The sequence below is a fragment of the Micropterus salmoides genome, unplaced genomic scaffold (genome assembly GCF_014851395.1).
Source record: "Micropterus salmoides isolate LMB-PRFRI ecotype aquatic unplaced genomic scaffold, ASM1485139v1 Ms_hic_scaffold_4, whole genome shotgun sequence".
In the NCBI taxonomy this organism is placed as follows: Eukaryota; Metazoa; Chordata; class Actinopteri; order Centrarchiformes; family Centrarchidae; genus Micropterus; species Micropterus salmoides.
In genome coordinates, this window is record NW_024043372.1 from 39,890,076 (window position 1) to 39,916,706 (window position 26,631).

The 26,631-nt window shown below is 41.7% G+C and overlaps 1 protein-coding gene across 1 annotated transcript in view; it reads right to left on the reverse strand.

Moving 5' to 3' along the window:
* LOC119886874 (dihydropyridine-sensitive L-type skeletal muscle calcium channel subunit alpha-1-like) overlaps positions 1-26,631 on the reverse strand; it is a 144,395-nt gene that overhangs the window by 43,828 nt on the left and 73,936 nt on the right. Inside the window, exons 12-27 of the mRNA XM_038697844.1 lie at positions 26,024-26,249; positions 18,405-18,612; positions 15,343-15,463; positions 15,123-15,237; positions 13,753-13,855; positions 13,591-13,660; positions 13,367-13,499; positions 6,864-6,993; positions 6,699-6,758; positions 5,946-6,052; positions 5,679-5,766; positions 5,479-5,586; positions 5,314-5,366; positions 1,133-1,279; positions 833-1,034; positions 135-293 (exon numbers count right to left, since the gene is read on the reverse strand). Of these exons, the coding sequence (XP_038553772.1) occupies positions 135-293; positions 833-1,034; positions 1,133-1,279; positions 5,314-5,366; positions 5,479-5,586; positions 5,679-5,766; positions 5,946-6,052; positions 6,699-6,758; positions 6,864-6,993; positions 13,367-13,499; positions 13,591-13,660; positions 13,753-13,855; positions 15,123-15,237; positions 15,343-15,463; positions 18,405-18,612; positions 26,024-26,249 (2,030 nt within the window). The remainder of the gene's footprint in view (positions 1-134; positions 294-832; positions 1,035-1,132; positions 1,280-5,313; positions 5,367-5,478; positions 5,587-5,678; positions 5,767-5,945; positions 6,053-6,698; positions 6,759-6,863; positions 6,994-13,366; positions 13,500-13,590; positions 13,661-13,752; positions 13,856-15,122; positions 15,238-15,342; positions 15,464-18,404; positions 18,613-26,023; positions 26,250-26,631) is intronic.

The window sequence follows — 26,631 nt, forward strand, 5'->3', positions numbered from 1 at the left end:
AATCCAGGTAATTCTAAAGGGTTTGCATACTTTTTCCTTCGACTGTCTATTTGTTATTAGCTTGTAATTATTATAATTACTCAAATGTTTTAAAGTAATTATTAAAATGTATGTGGCATGTGTTGTATTCATACCTGCATTCCCAGACACATGGTGTTGAGCATAATAAGAAGGAACATAAGGTACTCAAAGTAGCAGGAGGTGACGATGTACCACACCTGATACTGGTAGGGGTTCTTTGGAATATAACATCGCAGAGGTCGGGCCTTAAGAGCATACTGCACACACTGGCGCTGGAGGAGTTAAAAAGAAGGTGATGGGAGATGCAGGGCTTAGACCAAGTAAACATGTGATCAATCAGAGTGAGAGATTTCTGAGGCCAACAGCAGACAGAAAATGTAACAATGACATATTAGATGATACTTTATCCATCATTTTTGACAAGTGTCAATTATTGCTTATTGAAGATAAGTATTGAGGGAATTGAGGATATTGTTTTGGTTGAACAATGTACACACTGTACATCTGTATTAAGATGCCAGCAAGCTATAACTTCATAACAAAAATGCTCAGTCATAAGACGTGAATGTCCCCAAAATGTAATTTCCCAAGTTCTGCATCCCACACTGCTGCAGTGTGAGCATGTGATGGTGGGCTATTTTGATACTTTATGCTGCACATAAGAAAACTAGATGCCAACTTCCTGACAGCAAGAACAAGAGCTCCTTTATTTGTTGTATTTAGCTGAAGTACATGAAAAATGTGTTTGACGGTAACCTTAAACAGAATAGCAGGGTTGCAACAGTTTCATTTCCAGTCATTTTTAACACACCTGGTTTTTGTCCAGCTCACAGTTCTTATATTCTTGCTCTCCTTGCTCCTGGAAGGTGACGATGACGAAGCCCACAAAAATGTTCATCATGAAGAAGGCAATAAGGATGAGGTAGATGATAAAGAAGATTGAGATGGCCACTCGGTTGTTGTACACTGGCCCTTTATCCTCTAAGTTTGAATCAATGGCTTTATAAAGTATCCTAGATGAATAACACACGGACATTAGTGCATAGATGCTGCTTGCAGCAGATTACTGAATGCTGTCAATACTGAAATGAATAGACAGATCATGACTCACTTTGGCCAGCCTTCAAACGTAGAAATGGTGAAGAGAGCCAGCATGCCATTAAGGATGTTGTCAAAATTTAGCTCTGAGTTGGTCCATTCCCTCCTCTGGACCTCCACCTCATGAAGTGCTCCTTCCTGGTACTTTATATACCAGCCTCTGAGCCAAAAAGTGGGAAGGAAAGAGACAGGTAAGATGCAGGAATGAAATTTAACACCTGCTTAGTGGTCATACTGGCTAAAGTATTATTTTAAGTAGTTGTATATGTATACAACACCCCCCTCCTGACAGAGAAAGTAACTACACTATTCTATAGACACATGCTGATGACGAATCAGTTCTGCCGTGGTTAGCTGCTGCTGTTGCTACGGTTACTCCACCTTCAGCTCCGGCAAACTAATTTCTGTTGGTTGCCATAAAACACATCACCACTGGTTCTCCAGGGTGGGAATGTTGCCACACAATGTTTTTTATCTATATTTACAAAAAGGAGTGGTGGGTACTGTCACAGAAGACCAGTACCGAATCACACTCCAAAGTAAACTGAAAAGTTGGCAGCCCTGGTTCTTGATACCTTATAAGTCCTTTTCTGGAGGAAACTGAATTCATTGTTTTTTGAAAATAAAGTTTCAGCTGAGGTCCACTCACTAATTTTTTTTGCAGTTCCTTGAACCACATATCAAAGTCTTCATTGGTGGATGGAGTTTGCACACTAGTCATCACATGACCATCAAATATGGAGCTTCAGCCACATGATGACTGCGGGGAAATGATAACCCCGGTGTCTGTTCAAAGATGTGAGGTTTTCCACTCTACTAAATATGCGGTGGTACTTGCAAGGCTATAATCGTTAACAAAGACGAACGAAAAAACGAAAACTAGATGTGAAAAAACATGGTCGTTAACTGAAATAATAACAAATATATATATATAATATTGTAGGTTTACAAAACTAACTAAAACTAACTACAATGAAAGAGTAAATGTCCTTAGTTGTGCTATGCTTTTGTCATTGGCATGACGAGCTGGCAGGCTGTGTGTCTGTCAAGAGAGCCCGGGGTGAGGGTGGCGTCTGGCCACAGCGTAGCAGGTGGCGACCGCTGTTACGAGAAAAGCCCCATGTAACGTTAGGGGGAGGCTAAAGTAGTCAGGGAGACCCAGGTAGGGATCGGCTGTGTAGTTGGTGGGATTTGAACATTGTTTTCCATTATCATTTATACATACATGTGTACAAAATAATAGGAACGCAACAACTGTAGGCTATAGAGATGTGTTTTGTTTAGTTTGGGTTGCAGGTAACTTAGTGAGTCAATGTCTTGGTGGTTTTCTTTTGTTTTGTTCTGTTCTAATGGTCTGGCTTAGCATCCTGCGTGTGTGGGATAAACTTGCCCATTGATTATGAGCTCCTCTAACTCATTATATTTGCTGCATGTCAGCGTGTGTGTTTTATGGGCTCATTTATATCTCAGCCAAACTTTCTCTTTGTGTTTCACATTGTTTTGATACCTAGTTTTTGATTAATAAAGGTTAAGATTTTAATATAACTACTTTCCAGTCATACTTGCCTTCAGGGTGCGAGGGACCTGTTGTTTGTGGCTCCAAGGGGGGCCTCCACTATCTTCCAATTTCTTAGCTGTCCATCAATTGTGTTTCACCTCCATTTATTGTATGTCACCTATTTAACCAAGAATGATAGAGCTATAGACTGATGTAATGAATTTCTTGGGACCACTGGGTAGCAGGATTAGGGTAGTTTGATCCTAGGGTTTTCTGTATGTAGGTTAGATATTATACTGTAGATTGCATGTTCTTCATTTATGTACAAGCTTCAGATAGCTTCAAACACCCTATTAAGCCCTTTCACAAATATTTCTGATTGTACTTGTATTTTAATGTTTTGTGAAAAAACTAAACTGAACTGAGCTTGGCATCCTGCAGCGACAAAGACTAAAACTAACACTTAAACTAATAAAAACTAAACTAAAACTAAGCATTTTCCAAAAATAAAAACTAAACTAAACTAGCAAACCCACGTTAAAAACTGAAACTGAAAACAAGTCAAAACGAAATAAAAATAGAAACTAATGAAAAATCCAAAACTATTATAACCTTGGGTACTTGGACAGCCTAATATTTTCTGGTGGTACACTGTGTAAAAAGTTGCTAAAACAAGTTGCTAATATAATATCTTTTATTTTCTCTTTTTTGTTACCAGGCTAGACAAATTCAAAATTGACAAAATCGTCAGAATATGGAAAGAAAGGCCAAACCAGTATTATTTTATTATTAGAAAACTCATACTGTGGCCTAAACGGTAACTGCGGTAGGGAAAGTAGGTCCAGTTCACTTAACTCAGGCGCAAAAATCTGGACACTTCTACCTCTAGGGGGCGCTATAAGCAAGGTCAACGCGTTTGGCCTTGGAACTCCCGCCTACGAAGGCATATATCAAAAACCTTATATTCACACGTTCAGGGGATCAAGCTGAATCTTGTGGTATAGGCCACGCCCATTTCCGCCTACACTTTTTTCGCTACATCGCGAAAACTGAAAAACCTATTTTAATTAACACTTCCGAAGCCGCAAGTCCAATCGACACCAAACTTGGCACGGATAATCTCTGGACCACGCTGATGAAAGTTTGTAGAGGAAATTGTGATCCGAGAAAAAATGTCACAATTATATGCTAGCAAATGTTTGCGAAAACCCAAATATGGGTCATTTGTTCCCCATGGGGCCCTGATGACACCTGACAAATTTGGTGCACTTCGGCCAAAAGGTGGCGCTATAATCGAAGCTCAAATACCCCATTCATTTCAATGGGATTTTCAACCAAAGAACATTTAGCAGGATAACTATGGCTCACTACATTGCACATTCATAAACCTTACGTCTACGTGTTTGGGGGATGCTGCCAATTACGATGGTATAGGATACGCCTCTAAGCCTCTAAGCCACAAGTCCGATCGACACGAAACTTGGCACGGACCATCTCTGGACCAAGCCGAAGAAAGTTTGTAGAGGGAATTTTGATCCAACAAAAAATGTCCCAATTTCAAGCTAACAAATATTTGCGAAAACGCTAAAAACAGCAAGTATAACATATCTCAGGCTTGGAAAGGCCGATCAACACAAAACTTGAGGACCTTATGTGGCATGCCCCTTTGAGGGGCTGTGCAAAATTTGGTACAGTTAGCCCCTAGTTGGCGCTATTGAAAAAAATCCCATTGACTTACATGCATCTCCATAACCGCAAGTCCGACTGACACCAAATTTGGGGCAATTGTCGCCCATGGGGCCCTGATAACACATGACAATTTTGGTGCAATTCGGCCAAGAGGTGGCACTAAAAGCGAAGCTGAAATCTCTCACTAAATCCCATTAATTCCTATGGCATTTTCAAATGCAGGACATTTTGCCTCAGTTTGGAATGGCAGATCAACACCAAACTTTGGGGTCCTTATGCGGCCCGACCGCGGGGCACCCGGGCCGACTCGCGCGCCCTCCGCGGGGCCAGGGGGGGCGGCTTGCGCCGGGAGGCTTGGACCCCGAATACAACTGCTTGCAGTTCTAGTTATTATTATTATTGGTGTTGTTAAAACTGAATATTATCCCCGCCTCCACTTACTGCTCTTTTTTCCGATCCATACTGAGGTATTCCTGTAAGAAGATAATAAATCATGTCCTCCTTGATCTTTCTCTGTCCATCCACTAACTCCTGTTCAATGGTGACCTGTGATCTTTTCCCAGTGGATGCTGTGAGCAGTTTTTGTCTGGTGTTCTTTGAAAGTGTTCAGTCAGTCTCTTGTCTAGGGTCTCCCAGCTCCTGCACTGATGTCATGTTCAACACAGCTGTCACATGATGTTATACCCCACTTCAGTCATGTGATGAGAACTGAGAACAAACTATCTGCTGATTCAGACCTGAGATTAGAAAAAAGCCCTGGAATGGACTAGAGTGGACCTTGATTAAAATGATAAATTATGCTGTCAAATGTGGCTTGTTTACTGAAAGTATGGTCAAATTTCCAAGATAATCCACTTTGAATGACTTTTGTCTTACATACATAGAGCAGAGGTCAAGCCATGTTTACCACTGGTTTGACTCAACACCACCAGAAGAAGGAGCAGCAAACTGTACAGAGTTAAAACCAAAGATCTTTACTGTTCTAATAAACACAAAAAGGTCCTTACTTGCATGTGTCCTCAGTCACTTTATCAGGATCTGTGCAGGCATAGAATTTGCCCTGGGAAGACAACAAAAGTGTGTTTATGAGGCAGATCGACAAAGGTTATTTACATAACCAAAAACAGTGTTAAGCAACAGTGTGCCAGTATTTTATTTCCTTCTTTTCTCACTTTGAAAAGTTGGACTCCAATGCAGGCAAACATGAAGTCCAGTAGCATGGTGACCAGCACAATATTTCCAATGGTCTTGACAGCAACAAATACACACTGGACCACATGCTACAAAGACAGGGATATTACAAACAGATGATGAATCATGTCAGCTTGAGGCCGTTTTTAAGACTGCATGTATATTCATAGACACTGCATGCCTTGAGTCCCTTGGCTCTGTTGATGGCCCTCAGGGGCCGGAGCACCCTTAACACCCTTAAAATCTTCACCACTGAGATGGCACTGGATCTAGATGATACAAACAAAGCACACCACAACGTTTTTACTCTATGGCAACATAAGGTGTTTGTTTAATGGTGCAATGGCAGATGGCATTGCTTTATCAAATCCAAGAGTCAGCAAGATAAAGAATGCAGCTCTTTGCATGACAAAGTAGGTCAGTCAGTACATCTCTAGACTCCACTTACTCCATGCCCATCGACAGGAGAGATACACTGACCACCAGAAGATCCAATATGTTGAAAGAGTTCCGGCAGAAAGACCCTTTGTGAAGAATGGCACCGTATGTTGTCATCTGAAAAAGAAAATGTGTTATCCATTATGAACACCACAACCTCCTACTGGAGGTATAATGTATAGCTTCTAAACAATTGCATCTCAAACTATTAACACTGCATGAACACTGCAATTATATGATTGTCTGGACCGTTCATGGAATTTGGTGCTTCAGTTTGAATTGAAATTAACTAATAAAAATGTGGGATTAGAAACATTTTATTCAGCACTCAATTTCCCTCATGTTTTAATTTGCAGTGATTGAGAGCAATTATGGATGCAAATTTCTTTAGGTTTGTCATATTTTACTGTTTGTGTTGCTCTGATTTCTATGATTGGTGAACCAAGATGTTGTTACATTATAATATACATGTGAGTGACAAATGAAAGGAAAACCCAACATGAAGAATCTCCAGAACAGCTACCCCACGGCTTGGCATAGATTCTTAATGGAGAGGTGAATTGTTGAAAGAATAGGCTCAGTTGAGTTAGGTTGAGATCGGGTGACTGTAAATATAATACGTGATTCACATTATTTCCATAATCAAACCATTCAGTGCCCTCATCAGCTGTAACAAAGTATCTGGACTCACTTTCTCCACACCTCTTCAGGTCTTTTCTTTAATTTCTCACCAACCTGTATCAACTGTGGCGGCTGTAATTACCTTGAGCACAATTTCCGCTGTGAACACTGAAGTGAAGACTATATCAGCATAGGCCAACACCTAAAAATGTTTTGTAATATTAATAATAATATATACAGTGTATATTTTCCAATCACAGTGTTACATAAGGATTTTAATTACAGTGTGAAAGGCATGCACTGTCACCTGGTTCCTGAAGGACATGGGGTCGATGGGATCCTCAGCAGCCAAAGAAACAGATGACAGTAAGATGAAGAGGAGGATGATGTTGGTGAAAGTAGTTGCATTGATAATACGATGGCAGAGCTTCCGGAACCTGAGATGGTTAAAAGACAAGTTAATTTTCCTAAAAATGACAAAGAAAGAAGCTGTGAAATGCCTCCAGCCAGCATCTGCACCAACCTTTACGTGCTTGATAACAGTCCAACACATCTACATGTTCAGTTAGTCATAGTGCGAAGCGCTATGTAGCGCCACAAAGGGGACACCCTTGTCCAAAGCGCATTGGCAAATTTACAGACACACTGGCAGAGCTCCAGAATCTGCAACGCAGCTGCCTCACACCTCGACGCGCTACATGTGCATGTGCCCGTCCAACGCTGCTTGCAGCTTTAATTTTTTTCATTCTTCCGCCGCTAAAACTGATACTGCAGCCTAGACGGTAACTCCTAGAGAAACTCACAGGGTAGGTACAAACCTGCACACTTCTACCTCTAGGGGGTGCTATTAGCAAAGTCAACACATATGGGCTTGGAACTGCCAGATACATAGGCGCATATCAAAAACCTTATATCCACCCGTTCGGGGGATGCAGCTGAATCTCATGGTATAAGCCAAGCCCATTTCCGCCTAAATGTTTTTTTCACTACATCGCGAAAACTGAAAAACCTAATTAACTCCTCTGAAACCGCAAGTCCGACTGGCACCAAACTTGGCACGGACCATCTCTCGATGAAGCTGATACAGGCTTGTGCTCCCCAGATCAATACGCCTAAAACTGTTCCAATTATAAGCTAAGAAAGGTTTGTGAAAAACCCTAAAAACAGGAAGTGAAGTCATATCTTAGCTTTGGAATGGCCCATCAACACCACATTTGAGTATGTTATATGCCATGACCTCCTGATGGGCTATGCAAACGTTGGTGCAATTAGCCCCTAGGTGGCGCTATTTAACACGAAAAATCCTCTACAACCACAAGTCGGATTGACATGAAAGTTGAGCCCAATTGTTCAGGATGGTCCCCTGACTCCATGGACCAAAGTTCACCCAAATATGGCCATAGACGGCGCTGTTATTGCAGATTAAAATCATTCATACACTGAGCCTAAGTGCTCAAACGGAAGCTAACATCAAATTAACGTTACCACATTTATATATTAAACATGTTGAAGCATTTTAAACCTTGTGTAGTGTAATGTCAATAGATTGATAGTTATTTTTAGTGTTGTATAGTTTCAGGTAACTTACCTCAAGGGTAAGCTGGTAACGACCATAGACTGGTAACAACAGGGCCACAGGCTACCAACCTCCACCATACAGCCCCCGGTGGTTTAGCAAAGAAGCTACCGCTGCTAAAGCAGAGAAGCATATAGCATCATCTTCTTAGTCTGAGCTAACTCGGTCACGTCACGCTAGGCGGGTGAGGTTTCAGCAACCCATCACCTCAGCTCCACCCACGACCTGTCCCTTTGCCCATTTTTAGTTATCCAGGAGTGACGCACAGTGACGTGGTACCAAGATGGCGACGACCGGCTTCGCCCACTTTGGGCTTCAAACCGGGTCTTCAGAAACCTAAAGGTAACGTCACGGACACTACGTCCATTTTTATATACAGGGTATGCTTGTAAACGATGTAGAAATGATTTAGTAGCCCAAATGTTTTAGTGAAAGTGGATATATCTCACAACAATGGAAATGATAGAACAATTAGAATATGTTTATTGCTAAAAACAAAGCTTGTATGACAGGGCTGAGGTGCTGGCAACTGCAAGATGAACATATAATCAGAAAAAAAAATGTTAGAGACGCACAACTCCTGTGGTCTTGCAATGCCATCCTAATAAATTCAAAATTCAAACCCAGCTTTCAGCTACCGGTGATTACACCAGGGGTCAGCTGTCTTTTGTTTTGCTGTGTCTCCTGGGCTCCCTGAACCTGAGACACGCAGCAGAACTCAACTAGTTTGAGGATACATAGTCAAGAACACCCCCTTGAAACTTTGGATGAACAGTCTTCAGGACAGGGCACTAACCTCATGGCCACATATTAGCTCAAATTCTAAAAAGTTCAAATCCAGCTCGGACCAGAATTGCGGAGCACGGACTGGTAGCTGGAGAGGTGCCAGTTCACCTCTTGTGCACTGCCGAAGGAGGCCTTGAGCAAGCCCCTGAACCCCCAACTGCTTGAGGCGCTGTACTGAGTGGCAGCCCCCTCACTCACTTGCTATGGGTCCTGTTTGTGCATGTGTGTCTTATGGACTTGTGTGTAAATAATATCATAATAATAGAGTGAAAACATAGTTTCCCCTTGAAGGATTAATAAAGTATATCTTCTTCTGTTGGAAAGTCTTACCCTCAGACTGAAGATGGTAAGTAAATGCTCTTTATTTGTATAGCGCCTTTCCCTTTTACACTACATCTGCATTCACCATTCACTCACTATGTGCTCAAACAGAAACTAACATTCACACAAGGGACAATTCGGGGGTCAGCATCTTGCCCAAGGACACTTGGACATGGAGGAGCCAGGGATTGAACCGCCAACCTTCCAGTTAACGAGAAAGTAGGGGCTTTCTGCAGCTCAGCCACAAACTGCTGATGATGGTTTGATATAAGGTTAGACCTGCTGTCTGACAAGCATCTGGACATCTTCACATCCAGTAAAATGTATCAATTCATTCAATTACATTTATGGCCCCGGAACAATCATAATATGGGCAAAGGGCTCCTGCTCTACAGGCAAAGGAAAGCAGGAGACCTTCACTGCTTTCCCACTACATGGCAGGTGTGATGGAAACCCTTTGTCTCATCTAATACATGGCCAAGGGAAGTTTCTACTTACTTCTACATTTAGTGGGGACTTGTAGCCAGGTGTAATACCTCTTTGTGGTGACATTAAGGAGACACAACCTGCTAAACTTAGCTTGATCCTCAAATCTTTGCCTCTGCCACCTGTAGCAACTATTGTGCCAGCTAAATTTCCATCTGTGGCAAGGAGGTCCTGCTTTTCAGCCAGTTCAACTGGCTAAGCTGGATCACAGCTGTCATCCAACTTTGTGTAACTATTTTTTTGTATGCCCCAATTTTATTTCGGTGGCAGTGAACCTGATGACTGGAAGAAACTTAGGGATACAGGTTGTGAAATGCAAAATGTTGCAAAATGTGTCCTTTAAAATTATTCTGTATTATTTTTAGAGGTTTTGTGAGACGTTCCTCGGATATTGTGTTGCTTTGAATTTGTGCCTGACTGTCAACTGGGCAATGAAACACTGACGCATCGCATTGTGACAAATGTTAATATTACCTCTAAATTTACACTCAATAACTGCACCCTATTTAACTTCAAATCTCAGTCAAGCCTGGTCGTGTGATTCAGGGATCATGTCATCATGTGAATCTATTGGGTCTCTGTAAATAATATTACATACATAAAAGTGCAATGGGATCATTTCTGTTATGAATTGGTGCTATATAATTAAAATTTAATTAAAGTAAATTCATGATTGAAATTCAGTTTTCTGATGTCTGTATCAGGCTACATTATAATTTTTATAACTTTGTATCCAGAGTGAGCCAACAAAACTTGCGGGAGTGTCTATGCCTAGGCCTTTCTTATCAACTTATCACACGATATATGGACATGACCCATCATTTTTGCTGACCTCAATATTGCCCGTTGTGTTTCCATGTTTGTTTACAGAAGAATATCACCAACATTTCCACAACAGCAGGATTTTCCCCCATTATAAGACTTAGGGCAGAGCGCTAAAATGTAAATGCTCCGTATTTGTATAGCGCCTTTCAAGTCTTTTCGACCACTCAGAGCGCTTTTACACTACATCTGCATTCACCATTCACTCACATTTATACATTGAGCCTAAGTGCTCAAACAGAAACTAAAATTCACACACATTCATAGCCTGGAGGAGCAGGGGATTAAACTGCCAACCTTTGATTACCGGGCTATCTGCTCTACCCCCTGAACCACAACCACTCTGCTAGATGTGAACCTCTGAGCTGCTTTATTTCTAAAAAGTCTTAGCAATTTAGTGACCTCGATTATTGATAAGCTTACTACGCCGGTAGACCCAAACATTTTTTAGCTGAACTAACATAGTATGGTGATAGCTCAAAAAAGGGGGTTAGCAGTTTGGAGAAATTTCACGCTTGATCAAGCCTGATGTTGCCTTACATATAAAATAATGATTTTCTGTCTTTTCCTCACAGCTTCTTCATTTTAAACTGGTATCGGATCAGTCCTGTTGTGACACCTGAGTAAAATGCCATTCTGAATTTGGAGACACTTGTCTCTGCAGCTAATTCTAATGCTAACACTATTGATAGTCTGACATATATTAAACTCTTAATGGCTAATCTGCTCGTGAGATGCCTGCTCCTTTAACTATCTAAACCTGGCATTGAGCCCTTTTTAATGAGCCGAAAGCAACTCCGGTACCTTTTCTAGTCACACAGTCAAGCCACAATAGGTTGAATGCCTTTGGTTGCCAGCAAGAAAGGATGCAGGTCTCACCTGTACCCTGGTGAGCTTGACTAGCATCGCTCACTTCACTGGGTTATTGGAGCTAGGCCCAGTGTCCTCTTCTTGTGTTGCTAACGATGCACTGAGCTTTGGATTGGTTTTACTTCACTGAAGAAAACAAATGTTCATCATTACCTGGCCTAAAGAATACCCCCCAAGACAACAAAAATAACAAAAGAAGTTTTATTAAAGGAAAACTTAAACCAAGGATGTATTACCGCTAACCTAACCAAAGACCAATAAAGGCCTGTACTTGAATGCTAATACCAAACAGGCACTCCGCCTCCATTTACAAACTTGTCCTCCATGCGGGAAGCAACACAACAGCACAATAAAGCAAGCGCTATGCTCCTGAACTATTTCAAAATTAATTAAAGCTTAGTTAAAGTAAGTATGTTAAAGTACGGAGTGTGTAAAAAATCCAAAAATAACCATAAAATTCAAAATAGCCGACTTCCTGTTGTGTTTAGGGCATCACTCCAAGAGGCTTTTTTGCACATCTGGACATGATACACGTGCCACAGAAATTTTGTACATGTAGAAAAACCTGCCATGGGGGCTGCTTTGTTGAAAGTCACTTCCTATTGCCAGTAGGTGGCGCTATGACTATGGGTGAATGTTGTCTTGGACATGTGTTCAGGGCGGGACTCTTAATAAACCTGTAAAATTTGGTACAGATCTGAGCATGTACAGTCGAGTTACAACAACTTCCTGTGTCATGGCGAAGCGTGGAACTTTGCTGCCACGCCACCCCCACCCTGAAGTTTTACAACATGGCTTCATCAATGTATTAAGGGTTTTCTGGGACAGTTTTGAAGTTGATATGTCAAACCTGCCAGGAGTAGTACATTACAGTGGAAAATTTCTCACTTCCTGTTGCCAGCAGGTGGTGCTATGGCTTGGAGTGAATATTGGCATATAGATGTGTTGAGGGCATGACTCTTATTATACATGTAAAATTTGGTGCAGATGTGAGCATGTATACTGAAGTTATAACAACTTCCTGTTTCATGGCGAATCATCGATTTTTGACAGCACGCCACTGGGCAAACTGGTCAACTGGTAATAACCATTTGTAAAACATTTAATCATCAATGGGTTTAGACTGCACAGCAAATGTTTTTTAATAAAAAAGTTGATCAGACTAAATCCCTAGGAGGAGTTCATTAAAGTACGGAGTGTGTAAATCGCCAACAATGACCATTAAATTCAAAATGGCCAACTTCCTGTTGGTTTTAGGCAATGGCTCCAAGAGGCTTTTTTGTGCGTCTGGACATGATACACGTACCACAGAAAATTCGTAGACATAGGCGAGCCATTTTGCCACGCCCATGCGTGAAACCCATGTTTGAGTTTTTGAGCATGTTTAGGACCCCAAACTTGAGGTTACTTTGCAGAAAATTTTTTTTAAAATCCCTTCAGTTTCAATAAGGACCTCACACGGTTCGTGCTCAGGCCCTAATTACCCACCAAACACTTGAAACGTACAAGCCTCTAGTTTGTCACAGCACGGCTCTTAGAAATGCACACTATTGTGCTGAAATCCAATACAAATATATTAGCCCTATGTATGAAATCAGTAGATCAACTATCAACACTAATTACAAATACACCAAGTAATGCTTCTTAATGCATGTTACTAACTGGACTTCTCTCTCCTGTAGTTTTGTGCTTTCTCGTCCCTCTCCTCTCTCCTTCTGTCACTTTCTGCAACCGGCTGAGGCAGATGGCCGCCCACCCTGAGTCACGGTAATGTTCAAGGTTTCCACCTGCTAAAAGGTTTTTCCTTGTCTGTGTGCCAAGTGCTTTCTCATGGTGGGAATTGTTGGGTCTCTCTGTTAATAATATCACAAAGCGTATAGTCTAGACCTGCTCTGTATGAAAAGTGCAATAAGATAACTATGTTGAACCGGTAGTCACCACCATCATACTTGTTCTGAGGTCCAAAGATAAAAAATGAGCTGGCTTCTGGCATTGGCACCGCTTCCTCCTTTAACTGCAGATCTGCCATTGGACGAGGTCTGGGGCTTTCTGGGATCTCAGGGTCCTCCTCTTCATCATCACCTAGCCAACAGAAAGGGAGCAGGATTAGCAGAGGCCTTTCTTACCTCTGAGTTTGGAATAGTATAAGTAACTGTACAGTATTTGGGATTACCAGGAAAGTCTGCTGGAGGGAAAGGGTCTTTGATCTCATTAACGTTAGACTCAAACTCGTCGATTTTAAGCTGCAGATTTCAAAATGATACAGATGAAAGGTAAGAAAGGTAATGTCATATTGTTTATGTTAAATGGTGGTGAATGCTCTTGGATGTCTTACCTTGGCAGTAGTAGGGATGCCCTCTACACCCTTGGCCCTTTGCTCAGCCAACTTCTTTGCCAGATTTGCTTTCTCCTCTGACGCCTTGTCAGGCATGTTGGCCCTGTAAATGAAGAGTGGCTGACTTAAAACATGCGGTATTGTGGGTGAACATAAAAGGAAATCGTCTATTGATATACAGAGTGGCAGAAGTCAGATGGAAGAAGTCAGACGAGACACATCATTCACGTCACACAGGCTGGTGCAATTGCAAGCTCTGAGAGAGTCAAGGTAAGCTTGTTTAAATGTGCATTAGGTTAGGGTTAGGTCTGTAAAATCCTGGAGGAACTGTTTAATGATACAACTATAAGTCAGTAAAAAAAACGTACAAGTACAAAAAAAATCACATCTACATTTGCAGTTTTCACTTACTCCTACAATTTCATCGCAAAAATCTAATTTTGTCTAAATCTGTTTGTTATGGCAGATGACTCAGATCTGGGCTGGTATGCATAAAATCAATCCTAGCCTTTGACTTATGAGTCAAAATCTTAGTAAAACGTTGGACTTTAAAGACTATTGCAAAGTCCAAGTGTGACTCGTGTACTGACTCCTCTTAAAAACAACTATGTCTACCCACAATGCCCTACCTCAAGCACTGAAATTAGCCAACAGTGGACAACCAAAGTGTAGCAGTCATCACAGCTGCATGCACACCTTGTTATGTTTAAAACTACCCATCATTCATGGTGTCAACATTATATATACTTGAATATATTGTAGTATGCCCATAGTTATGTTGACACTATGTTGATAATGTCAATATATACTGTTTGGGATAATATTCATACAAGGCCTAAATTAGAAGTAATTAAAGCTAGGGAAGGTATTTCGGAACCATTTGTTGAAATTGTCTTGACAGCAATCAATAAATCAAAGGCTCTGGACAAAAAGAAAAAATTCTGTATCTATGGCTGTCGCGGGACTAACAGGATAAGCACACCCAATCATTTCCTTTGACCTGAATGAATGTGACATATGGCTGTAGTGATACACCTAGAACTAATTGTCCAACCTAGGTTGTTTTAAGTAAGATTTGTGAGACTGTGAGTTTTTTCATCCTTTTGAAATTCACCAAATGACAAATTTTCATTCTGTAGCCATATACGATCTAAGTCTAAGATCTTTACTGTGGCTATTCAAAGAAGGCAAAATAAATTGTTCTTGTAGGAGAAGTTGGAGTGGTGTAAAGCACCCCACCACTGGACGATGGGGCAGTAGAAATGTAGACATGTGCTATTCATAGTGGTGTGTGAGATTGCAAGTCTGTATTAAACGATGGGCCTTGATGAACAGGATATGTTTCACTGGGAACATTTAGGGAGACTTACCTGAGTGCTTTCTTGCGTTTTATCTCCTCTGCCTTCTCTTTCTGTGCCAAAGTCAGAGACTCAGCCTCTGCCAAATTATCAACAGCAATGGCCAGGAAGACATTCAGAAGGATGACTGATGACAAGGCAGTCAAAGGTTATGACAGGGATTTGATTCGGTCTGCGATTGTGGTTAGGACACACACACAAGCACACACGCGCACACACTCTGTAAGGATACAATTTCCACAGACAAAGAGGATGATGAAGTAGATGCTGACTAGGATCCCAGGCATGCTGGGTCCTCCATGAGCCATGATGCCATCATACATGACAGCATTCCAGTCCTCACCTGTCAGGATCTTAACACATATCATTCACACATCATCATTATCAACATCACCTTTACTGTCTGTACCTCTGTGTGTATATTATGTTGGCTGCCTCCCTCCCCTCTCCCTCTCTCTCCTTCCATCCCCCTCCCTGTTTCTCTCTGTTCCTCTCTCTCCCTCTCTCTCCACCCCCAACCGGTCGAGGCAGATGGCCGCCCACCCTGAGCCATGGTTCTGCTCGAGGTTTTTCTGCCTCTTAAAAGGAGGTTTTCCTTGCCTCTGTCGCCTAGTGCTTGCTCTTGGTGGGAACTGTTGGGCTTCTGTAAATATCATCACAGAGTATGGTCTAGACCTGCTCTTTTATGAAAAGCGCTCAGAGATAACTGTTGTTGTGATTTGGCACATCATTTCAACTTTTTTATAACAATTTCTACCATCATTTAACAATATTTAAGAGTAATGTTACTGGTAGTCACTTTTACCATCACTACTCCATAGTAGTGGCTTCTGATGCTAATTTGAAAATTGATTATTTTCACAGACTCGAAACTTCAAATCTCGTTCATTAAAATGAACTACTCTTTTTTTTTTATTCATTTTGTTCATTTTGTTCATTTGAACTAGGCTGGGTATTGCAGCACTGCAGCCCTATAGTGGGCGATGTAAAAAAAAGCGCAGTTCGCAAACAGGGAAGGCTACTTGCCTTGCTTTAATCGACAAAGTATAATGCACAAATTCAGCTCTTGATCCTTCTCTGTCATCTTTCTATAAAGCCCCACGGGGCCACAACCAAATTCAAACCATGGAAAAAACACACAAATATGTTGTCAATATGCAATCGCCACTACTCCAGCTAAATCTGTCACAATCTTTCCTGAGTATACAACCAGATCAGCCATATACATGTATATATTTATAATTACTATCTTTATATCTCTAAAGTGCTCATTCATACTGTAGCCTAACGTCCCTATCCATGAGTAAAATCTATATATTAACATCAGATTTGTGGGGAATATATTGAAGTAATAAGCTTAACACACTAGATGAATAAAATCCACTCTTATTAAAATTCAGCCAATTTAATAATAATGTGGATAAAACCTTCAAGTTCTTAAAAGAACTCCAGCACAGAGAGAGGAACAAACAAATATTAACACATTATATAAATGCAGGTCTGGATGTAGAATGGGCCACATCAGGTCCGAATTCTGCTGACAGAGATTAACAAACATGAGCACATCGCTCTCAAACACTGCAGGTTGTTCACTAGTCAAGAGCTGTGGAACAACAGCACGGCTCTGTTGATAAATAAAAAGGAAAAGTTACTGTAGTGGGACAACAGTATGGATTTGTGCATTTTATATTAAATAAATTTGGAGCTACTCCAAATTCCTCTTTTTCTCTCCCAGAGATGAACAGGGGGGTTAAAGATCAACTTTCAACAGACTGCAGCAGAGACCCCAACGGAAGGGGGGTGGAAAAGTTGCTTTCTCTAAGTGCTATTCTTGAGCAGTTGATCGTAAAACTGGCACCCGTTTTTTTGATTCCGAAGCTGAAGCCAGGATCTGGCAGCTAGCGTGGGACCCGTGCAACAGGCCAAAGCAGGCCGTCGACAAGCCGTAAGACCTAACAAACATTCTGTGGTCGGGGATGTCCCGTATATTAATATTTCCTTTTAACTCCTAAACTCATAGCTTACTTTCATTAGTTCTCCTCTGCCGTATGAGTCAAATGCTTCCCACAACCTCCATTTCTCATTGTTCAGCCATTGTTTATTTTCCCTGCCAAGAGAATTGACCCTTTAGATATGAGACTGACTGATCACTAGTAATAATTGTATAATTATTAAAAGCTACCTAGAGGTCCGGAGACTCTAGGATTATAACAACTCCGGTGGTTCCCCCGAAACGAGGAATATTTTTTTGATTTTATGAATACTAAAATTCATAATTTGGCATTAATTCTCATAAATTTATTAAAATTCATAACTAATTTAGCCATGTTACATTACGTTACATTTTCTGGCGGATCCAGATCAGATGTTAGCTGTAAACACACCACAGGGATAACGCTAACGTTGCTATGTGGCTGTTTTTTAATGTTTTAATTACTGGGTCCGTTTGTTTTGGATTGGAGACGACTTCTGAGGTAATTCAGCTCCCAGTAGAACCCTGCCAGGGCTATAAAAACTATTGAACAACATCGCTGCGCTGTAATAACCCATGCTTTATTAAATGTCATATAATAAACCAAATAGATATATAATGTTAGACCAGTGACTGTTACCTGACAACCTCTCATTCTCCGGCGCTGGCAGTAACTCAGCCTGCTCAATGAACGAAAGCCTGAGGAGGAGCCATGTGAGTGATGAACGATTAGTTCGTTCCTGCTCTACAGTAGCCGAGATGTCACAAACACGTGACAAATGAAAGACTCAAACCCAGAGACCCAGTTATGAGTTGTGAACTAATCAATACTGTTTCCTGTGCTGACGGAGCCCATGCAGCTGCCGTCTGACGAGTGAACGTAAGAGGCCAAGACTATTCACGCATGCGTGAAAATTAACGAATTACTCCCTCAAACTACTTGTTCCGCCTGAGTCATATACAAGATTAGGTCAAATAAACGAAACGTTCTTTGAACGACACAACACTATGGAGGGGTGAAAATGTAGGAACTGTAACAATTCAGTTGTATAATTGCAAGATTAATGAATTTACTCTGACACAGAATACAACAGTTGATTGATTGACGGTTCTACCATTAGCAGCTGGGGCAACAAAATTCTAATCTTTATCAATGAACCAGATTTTCTTAAAAAGCAGTACCTAATCTGTATTCCTGATAATTCGACCAGGACAGTTTGGGGCCCATTCAAACTGCCTCAGAGGTGCTCCAAATAGCCCACAGTCAACTCACACATTATGGTTACTTTGAACAGTGGATGCCAGAAAAGCCCCTTTTGTACCTGGAACACTGTGATGAGGGCCTGTGGGAAGCTGTCAAAGGTGCTGCGCGGTTTGGGTTGGTTTGGGAAGTTGAACTTCCCTCCAAACACCTGCATACCCAGCAGGGAGAAGATGACAATGAAAAGGAAGAGCAGCAGCAGCAAGCAGGCAATGGAACGGACCGAGTTTAAGAGGGAAACCACCAGATTGCTGAGAGATGTCCAGTACCTAGGAAACACAACATAAGTTGAGAAAATCATCAGTTATTGCACCAGATGTGTTCAATCATAAAATGTGGCTCCACCAGAGGATTTCTAACTTATAACGGAATTTATATTTCTTTTGAAATGGCATAGTTTGTCCAGCAGAGAGCACTGAACGGTCAAATGTTCGTCTCACAACATACACCATATTGCCAAAGGTTTGACACCCCTCTGAATCATGACCAAATCCATGACAACCCAGAGTTGAGACCAGGAGGCAGAGCCGCAGTTTAACACACTTCTCTGCCCTTCTTTTTCAGCAGTTACCCACCCAAAACCCTACGCAGAGTCGCAGTCTAACACACTTCTCTGCTCCTCCATTTCAGGAGTTACTTAGTGAAAATCCTATAGTGACGGTGCCTGTCCCCCGACCATCGAAATTATTTAAAAAGGTAAACAGAAGAGGAGCTGTGCATAAAAACCTCATAAAAATTAAAACCACAAGAGCAATAGTGCAAACGAATAGGAGAGTTAAATGTGGACTCTTAAACATCAGTACTAGGGTGTCAAGCAGGAACATAGGAGCAGAAGGTGACTCGCAACCACAGATCCAACTCCACAGCTCCAGAGCCAGAAACACCTGCAGGAAGTAATAAGGAGGAGAGAGGAGAAGGACGAGAAAGCACAAGACTACGGGAAAGGGAAGAAGTCGAGTTAGTAACATGCATTAATGGGATGAGGTTGCATACAGAGGGAGAGAAAGAAGAGGAGAGAGGAGCTCAGTGCATCATGGGAAGTCCCACGGCAGTCTAGGCCTATAGCAGCATAACTAAGGGATGGTTCGGGACTCACCTGATCACCACCTTATCAAAGAGGAAAGTCTTAAGCCTACTCTTAAATGTGGAGATGGTGTCTGCCTCCTGAACCCAAACTGGAACCTGGTTCCACATGAGAGGATCTTGATAGCTGAAAGCTCTGGCTCCCGTTCTACTTTTGGAGACTCTAGGAACCACAAGTAACCCTGCATTCTGGGAGCACAGTGCTCTGGTGGGGTAGTAAGGTACTATGAGCTCTTTAAGATGGTGCCTGACCATTAAGAGCTTTGTATGTGAGAAGATCTGTGAAGAGGACGTGAGCCACCTCTTCCAAAGGCAGAAGATCAGGAAGGCTCCTGGACCTGATGGTGTCTCACCATTGTGCCTGAAAATCTGTGCGGACCAGCTGGCCCCCATCTTCACTCAGATCTTCAACAAATCACTGGAGCTGTTTGAAGTTCCCTCCTGCTTCAAACGCTCTGGTCCCAGAAAACCCCTCCATCTCTGGACTAAATGACTACAGGCCTGTCGCCCTGACATCTGTAGTCATAAAGTCCATTGAAAGACTGGTGTTGGTCCACCTGAAGGACATTACAGGCCCCTTGCTGGACCCCCTGCAGTTTGCCTACAGGGCTAACAGGTCAGTGGATGATGCTGTCAACTTGGGTCTGTATCACATCCTGCAACACCTCGATTCTCCAGGGACATATGCTAGGATCCTGTTCGTGGATTTCAGCTCGGCGTTCATCACCATCATCCCGGACATCCTCAGCACCAAACTCACCCAGCTCACTGTGCCAGCCTCCACCTGTCAGTGGATCACAGACTTCCTGACTGACAGGAGTCAGCAGTTCGCTGACGACACAACGGTCATCGGCCTCATCTGGGACGGTGACAAGTCGGCCTACAGACGGGAGGTTGATCAGCTGGCTCTCTGGTGCGGTCAGAACAACCTGGAGCTTAACATGCTCAAAACTGTGGAGATGACCATGGACTTCAGGAGGAGCCCCCCCACTCTGCCCCCCATCACCATACTCAATAGCCCTGTGTCTGCTGTGGAATCCTTCAGGTTTCTGGGATCCACTATATCCCAGGACCTGAAGTGGGAGCCCAACACTGACACCATTATCAAGAAGGCCCAGCAGAGGATGCACTTCCTGCGTCAGCTCAGGAAGCTCAACCTGCCTAAGGAGCTGCTGATCCAGTTCTACACAGCCATCATCCAGTCTGTTCTCTGCACCTCCATCACTGTCTGGTTTGGATCTGCCACGGCTGTGGCTCAGGAGATAGAGCGGGTTGGCCGTTAATCGGAAGGTCGGCGGTTCAATCCCTGGCTCCCCCTGGTTGCGTGTCGAAGTGTCCTTGGGCAAGATACTGAACCTCGAATTGCCCCTGGTGGCTATTCCGCCAGTGTATGAGTGAGTGTGAATGTTAGTTTCCGTTTGAGCACTTAGGCTCAGTGTATGAATGTGTGTGACTGGTGAATGCAGATGTAGTGTAAAAGTGGTCGAAAAGACTAGAAAGGCGCTATATAAGTACGGAGCATTTACATTTAAAAAAAGGACAGGAGCAGACTACAACGGACAGTCAGAAAAAATAATCGGTGCCAACCTGCCCTCCATTCAGGACTTATACATTTCCAGAACATATCCATCTCACCCCGGACAAAACTTGTTCCAGCTCCTCCCCGCTACAGAGCACTGTACGCCAAAACCAACAGACTCAGGAACAGTTTCTTCCCACAAGCCATCACTCTGATGAACAGAGTGAACTGATTTCTGACTTACATTGTCAGGAAAGATTCCTGTGCAATAACCCAGTAACTCTGTCTCTAATCAGCACCTGTTTACTGGTTTCCATTTATTATTCACCATTCACCATTCACCATTCTCTATTTCAGTGCTGTTCATACTATGTTCATACTATGTCATATTGTATATACTGTATACCAATACCCTCAGGTCATGAGGTCATAGGTCTTATTTATTTTTTCCAGCATCCTTTGCACTATGCTCCATCACCATGTGTACATGTTTACATGTATATCATATCCACCTTCAACATGTACATAATGAGAATAGTTTACTCTTGCATCCTTTGCATTATGCTCCATCACACTGTGTACATGTTTACATGTATATCATATCCACCTTCAACATGTACATAATGAGAATAGTTTACTCTTGCATCCTTTGCACTCTGATTACTGCACTATTTGTCAATATGTCTATATTGTTTTGTTCATAGTGTGTATATTAGTGTTGTCTATTCTGTAGTTTGTGTCTGATTTTTTATTATTATATTATTATTGTATAAGTAAGCACATCGTGAGCAATGTACAATCCTGAGTCAAATTCCTCGTATGTGTACACATACGTGGCAAAACTGATTCTGATTCTGAATAAGGATTTTAAATTCTATTCTGGATTTTACTGGAAGCCAATGCAGAGAAGCTAAGACAAAAGAAATATGATCTCTTTTCCTGGTTCCTGTCAGAACACGTGCTTGATCGATAGATATAACTGAGTATCGTGCATAACAATGAAAGCTTATGGAGTGTTTCCTGATAATATTGCCTAAAGGAAGCATATATAAAGTGAAGAGGACTGGTCCGAGCACAGATCCTTGTGGAACTCCCTGACTAACTTTGGCATTCATGGAGGACTCATCGTTAACATGTACAAACTGAAATTGATCTGATCAATAGGACTTAAACCAGCTTAGAGCGGTTCCTTTAATGCCAATGAAATGTTCCAGTCTCTGCAATAGGATCTGATGGTCAATGGTATCAAATGCAGCACTAAGATCTAATAAAACCAGTACAGAGACAAGTCCTTTGTCTGATGCAATAAGGAGGTCGTTAGTAATTTTCACCAGTGCTGTCTCTGTGCTATGATGAACTCTAAATCCTGACTGAAAATCCTCAAATAAACTATTGTTCTGTAGAAAGTCACACAGCTGCTTGGCGACTGCTTTCTCAAGGATCTTAGAGAGAAATGGAGGTTAGATATAGGTCTATAGTTGGCTATTAAAAAAATAAATCAGAAGAGGTTTAATTACAGCTACTTTAAACATAACCTGTTAATAAAGACAGATTGATCATATCTAGTATAGAAGTGCTGACTAAGGGTAAAATTTCTTTAAGCAGCCTAGTTGGGATGGGGTATAAGAGGCAGGTTGATGGTTTAGATGAAGAAATTATTGAAGTTAGTTGGTAAAGATTGAGGGAAGCAAAGCAGTCTAAACATATATCTCGTTCTACAGCCGTTTCTAAGGTTTCTGAGTTTAGAGATAAGTCGGTGCCAGTTGAGGGTAAGTCTGGGTAAATTTTGTCTCTAATAGTTAGAATTTTATCATTAAAGAAGCTCATGAAGTCGTAACTACTGAGAGCTATGGGAATACTTGGCTCAATAGAGCTGTGACTCTGTCAGCCTGGCTACAGTGCTGAAAAGAAACCTGGGGTTGTTCCCATTTTCCTCTGTTAATGACAAAGTATTGTGCTGATCTAGCATTACGGCGGGCCTTCCCGTTTTAAGACTATCTTGCCAAATTAAACGAGAATTTTCCAGTTTGGTGGAATGCCAATGCCGTTTCCACGATATTTGCTTTAATTTGCGAGTTTCAGTATTATACCATGGAGCTAACAGTCTTTGTTTTATCATTTTCTTTTTTAGAGGGGCTACAGAGTCAAGTGTCATTCACAGCGAGCCTGCTGCACTATCAACAAGATGATTTGGGAGGGACTGAAATTAGCATAGGAGTTACTTTGACTTGATAATGAATAAAAGCTTATGGAATCACATCCTTGAATTTAGCTACAGCACTATCATCTTGTATGGAAATCTTTGCCTAATGGCGTGTAGTTCAGCAATACAAATTCAGAAGTTATCAAATAGTGGCCAGATAAAAAGGGGTTCTGTGGGAACACTATTAAATGTTCAATTTCAATACCATACAGCAGAACAAGGTCGAGGGTGTGGTTAAAACAGTGAGTCGGTTCATGAACACTCTGAGAGAAGCCCATTGAATCTAAATTCTCAGTGTCCACATGAATATTAAAATTCCCTACAATAATAACTTTGTGCTTGGTACACTATAACAAATAGAAGTGGTTGCATTGACTTCCATCTTTCAGCTGGTTTGTCAACCGCTAATAAACACTAAAGAAGAAGAAAAATAGAACACTTCTTCTTTGTTGTCGTGATAGGTGGCTGTTGTCTATTCACTGGCGCCCCCTCAGTGAGTGAGTTTGTTAGCTAGCTAACGAGCTGATGTTATGGACAAAGTTTTTTAATCGGAGAGGTAAACTGCACTGGCCATTCACAGAGAGTAGCAGCATCAGACAGTGAACCCACGGACAAGTGTTTCAGGTTTGTGAGTCTGCAGCTGTAACACTTGAGTTTAAGTGACTATTGCTGGCTAGTTAGATGTTATTAGGTGATATTATCTCACCATTAGAGATGTTCAGCTGATTCTGAGGATTCCAAGGCTTGTTTCCCTCCTGTGAACCACACAGTTTAACTATATTGTGCCTGAGCTTGTATAAAATGATCATCTCAGGGCGTTTTACAGCTAATCTCAGCACATTAGTGGGATAAGAAGAGAGAATAATTGAGAAATATGGCGATAAAGATTAGAAAGACATGAGAGAGTGGGATTAAGTATGTGGACATTACCTCCTGATGACAAATATACCAAGTAGCCTATCTCTCAGTCTGGTTCTTGTGCTCACAATTAACTTTTCCACCATATTCAAAAAAAATTTGAGATTTGAGATGTTCTGTTCGAATGTAACAAAAGTAATAATATGCTAATTTAGTGAATATCACTGTCCAATCACATCACAAATCTCATATCAACCGTCAGGTTAGGGTTAACCCCTCTCCTAACCCTCTTTGGCTTTCATTGCACATCTAGCCATCCATCCATCCATTGTCAACTGCTTATCCTGCATACAGGGTCGCGGGGGGCTGGAGCCAATCCCAGCTGACATCGGACGAAAGGCGGGGTACACCATGGACAGGTCGCCAGTCCATCACAGGGCGACACATAAACAAACAACCACTCACACTCACATCCACAACTAAGGACAATTTTGGAGACTTCATTGCACACATGAGACCAAAATTATTAGTATTAGCAAGTTATCATGGTGTTTCGGCTTCAGTCTAAAAGTGCTGCTATAAGTTGTACACGCCACCAGATGTAACTGTGTTTGCTTAGCTTAAAGCCCCAAAGCTACATAATGCTTCATCCAGTCATCAATACTCGCTAGCTAATATTAGCCGATTTGACTGTATTTGAGGGACTATTTTGTCATATAGATAAGTCAGCTAGGGGAGAGGAAGGGACAGCAGGTGGATTAACTGCAGTTAGACATGATACATGTGCCACAGAAATTACATACATGTAGGTGAAATGTACCACGGGGGGCTGCTTCGTTAAAGGTCATTTCCTGTTGCCAGCAGGTGGCGCTATGACTACTGGTGAATGTTGGCATGTACATGTATTCAGGCGGGACGTAAACGTGCAAAATTTCGTGCAGATCTGCGCGTGTACAGTCAAGTTACAACAACTTCCTGTGTCATGGCGAAGCCTGTAACTTCGCCACCGCCACGCCGTTTACTGAGACACAATGGGACAGTTTTGAAGTTGATATGGCCAACCCACTAGGAGTAGTCAGTAGTAGTAAAACGTGTCATTTCCTGTTGCCAGCAGGTGGCGCTATGACTGAATATTGGCATATGGATGTGTTCAGGGCATATCATATATCATATATGTCAAATTTGGTACAGATGTGAGCATGTACACTGAAGTTTTAACAACTTCCTGTTTTGTCGAATGTTTTGTCAAATCATCCACTCACCATTTGCACAACTTGTAATCGTCAAAGTGTTTAGAGAGCACATCGAAGCACATTGAAGTCGATCGGACTAATTCACTAGGAGGAGTTTGTTGAAGTACAAAGTGTGTAAATTTTTTGTACACCCAGACATGATACAGGTACCACAGAAATTTTGTACACATAGGTAAAACCTTGTCTGGGGGCTGTTCTGTAGGGGGTGCTAGCGAGCCATTTTTCCATGCCCATGCGCGAAACCCATAAAATAAGAAATTTTTGCCCAGTCTGAATTATGTGCAAAGTTTGGTGAGTTTTCGAGTATGTTTAGGCCCCCAACATTGAGGTTACTTTGCAGGAGGAAAAAATTAATTTTAATTTAATAATAATTTTAATAAGGACCTCGCACAGTTCCCTAAAAACAAATCCCTTCAGTTTCCAGAGGGACCTCACACGTTTCGTGCTCAGGCCCTATTAAAAACCAGAATGATTACTATGATTACAACACAAAGACACAGAATGGATCTACTGCTTCGCAGTTTGAACCCTAATTATTGTGTAATTTAAGCCTCATGCAGGTAGGTGTACACCGTGCTTTAAGAGAGCTGAAGGATCAATTATCAAACAGCAAAACCTAAAAGAATAAGATGATATCTACCATTCAAGGGGGAAACACAACATTTTCAATAAAGATTGATGACAAAAAGTAAAGAAGCCGGTCAGGTCAGTGATTTCTACTACAAAGTGCACATAACAGCTATGCTTAATGAAGACTATCTCACCTGGTGACTTTGAGCAGGCGAAGCAGGCGTATGCAGCGCAGCACAGAGATGCCCATGACTGACATGACGCCCATGCGGACTAGGATGAGCTCCGTAATGCCAGTGGACACCACAAAGCAGTCAAAGCGATTGAAGAGAGATATGAAGTAAGACGGCAAGCCTAGAGCATACATCTTCATGAACATCTCGAGGGCAAACATAGACAGCAGCAGCTTATTGGCATTGTCTGGAGTTGGTGGATGTGTTTGGGCCAGCAGTATGCAGAGGAAGACAAGAGACAGAAGGAGGTACAGAAAAACACAAATGGAGAGAGTTATTCAGATGTTTTAAGATTATACAAGTAATCATAAAATATGGAGTGTGCCACATGAATCATTTACATTACATATACATTTTCAGTGGTTAATTATAAGTATTTGTTTCCTGCAGACTATCTTCTTTCTCTGATAGTAAAGACATTAATTTGAATTTGTAGACTTGCCAGACAAGACAAGAACTCCTAAGCCCTGAGATGATCATGGCATCGGGGTAGTTAATTTATCATTATACAACACAAGGTTGTACGACTGAATGAAAGTTTTAAGGAGCTGCAGGCTGCAGCAGCTGCA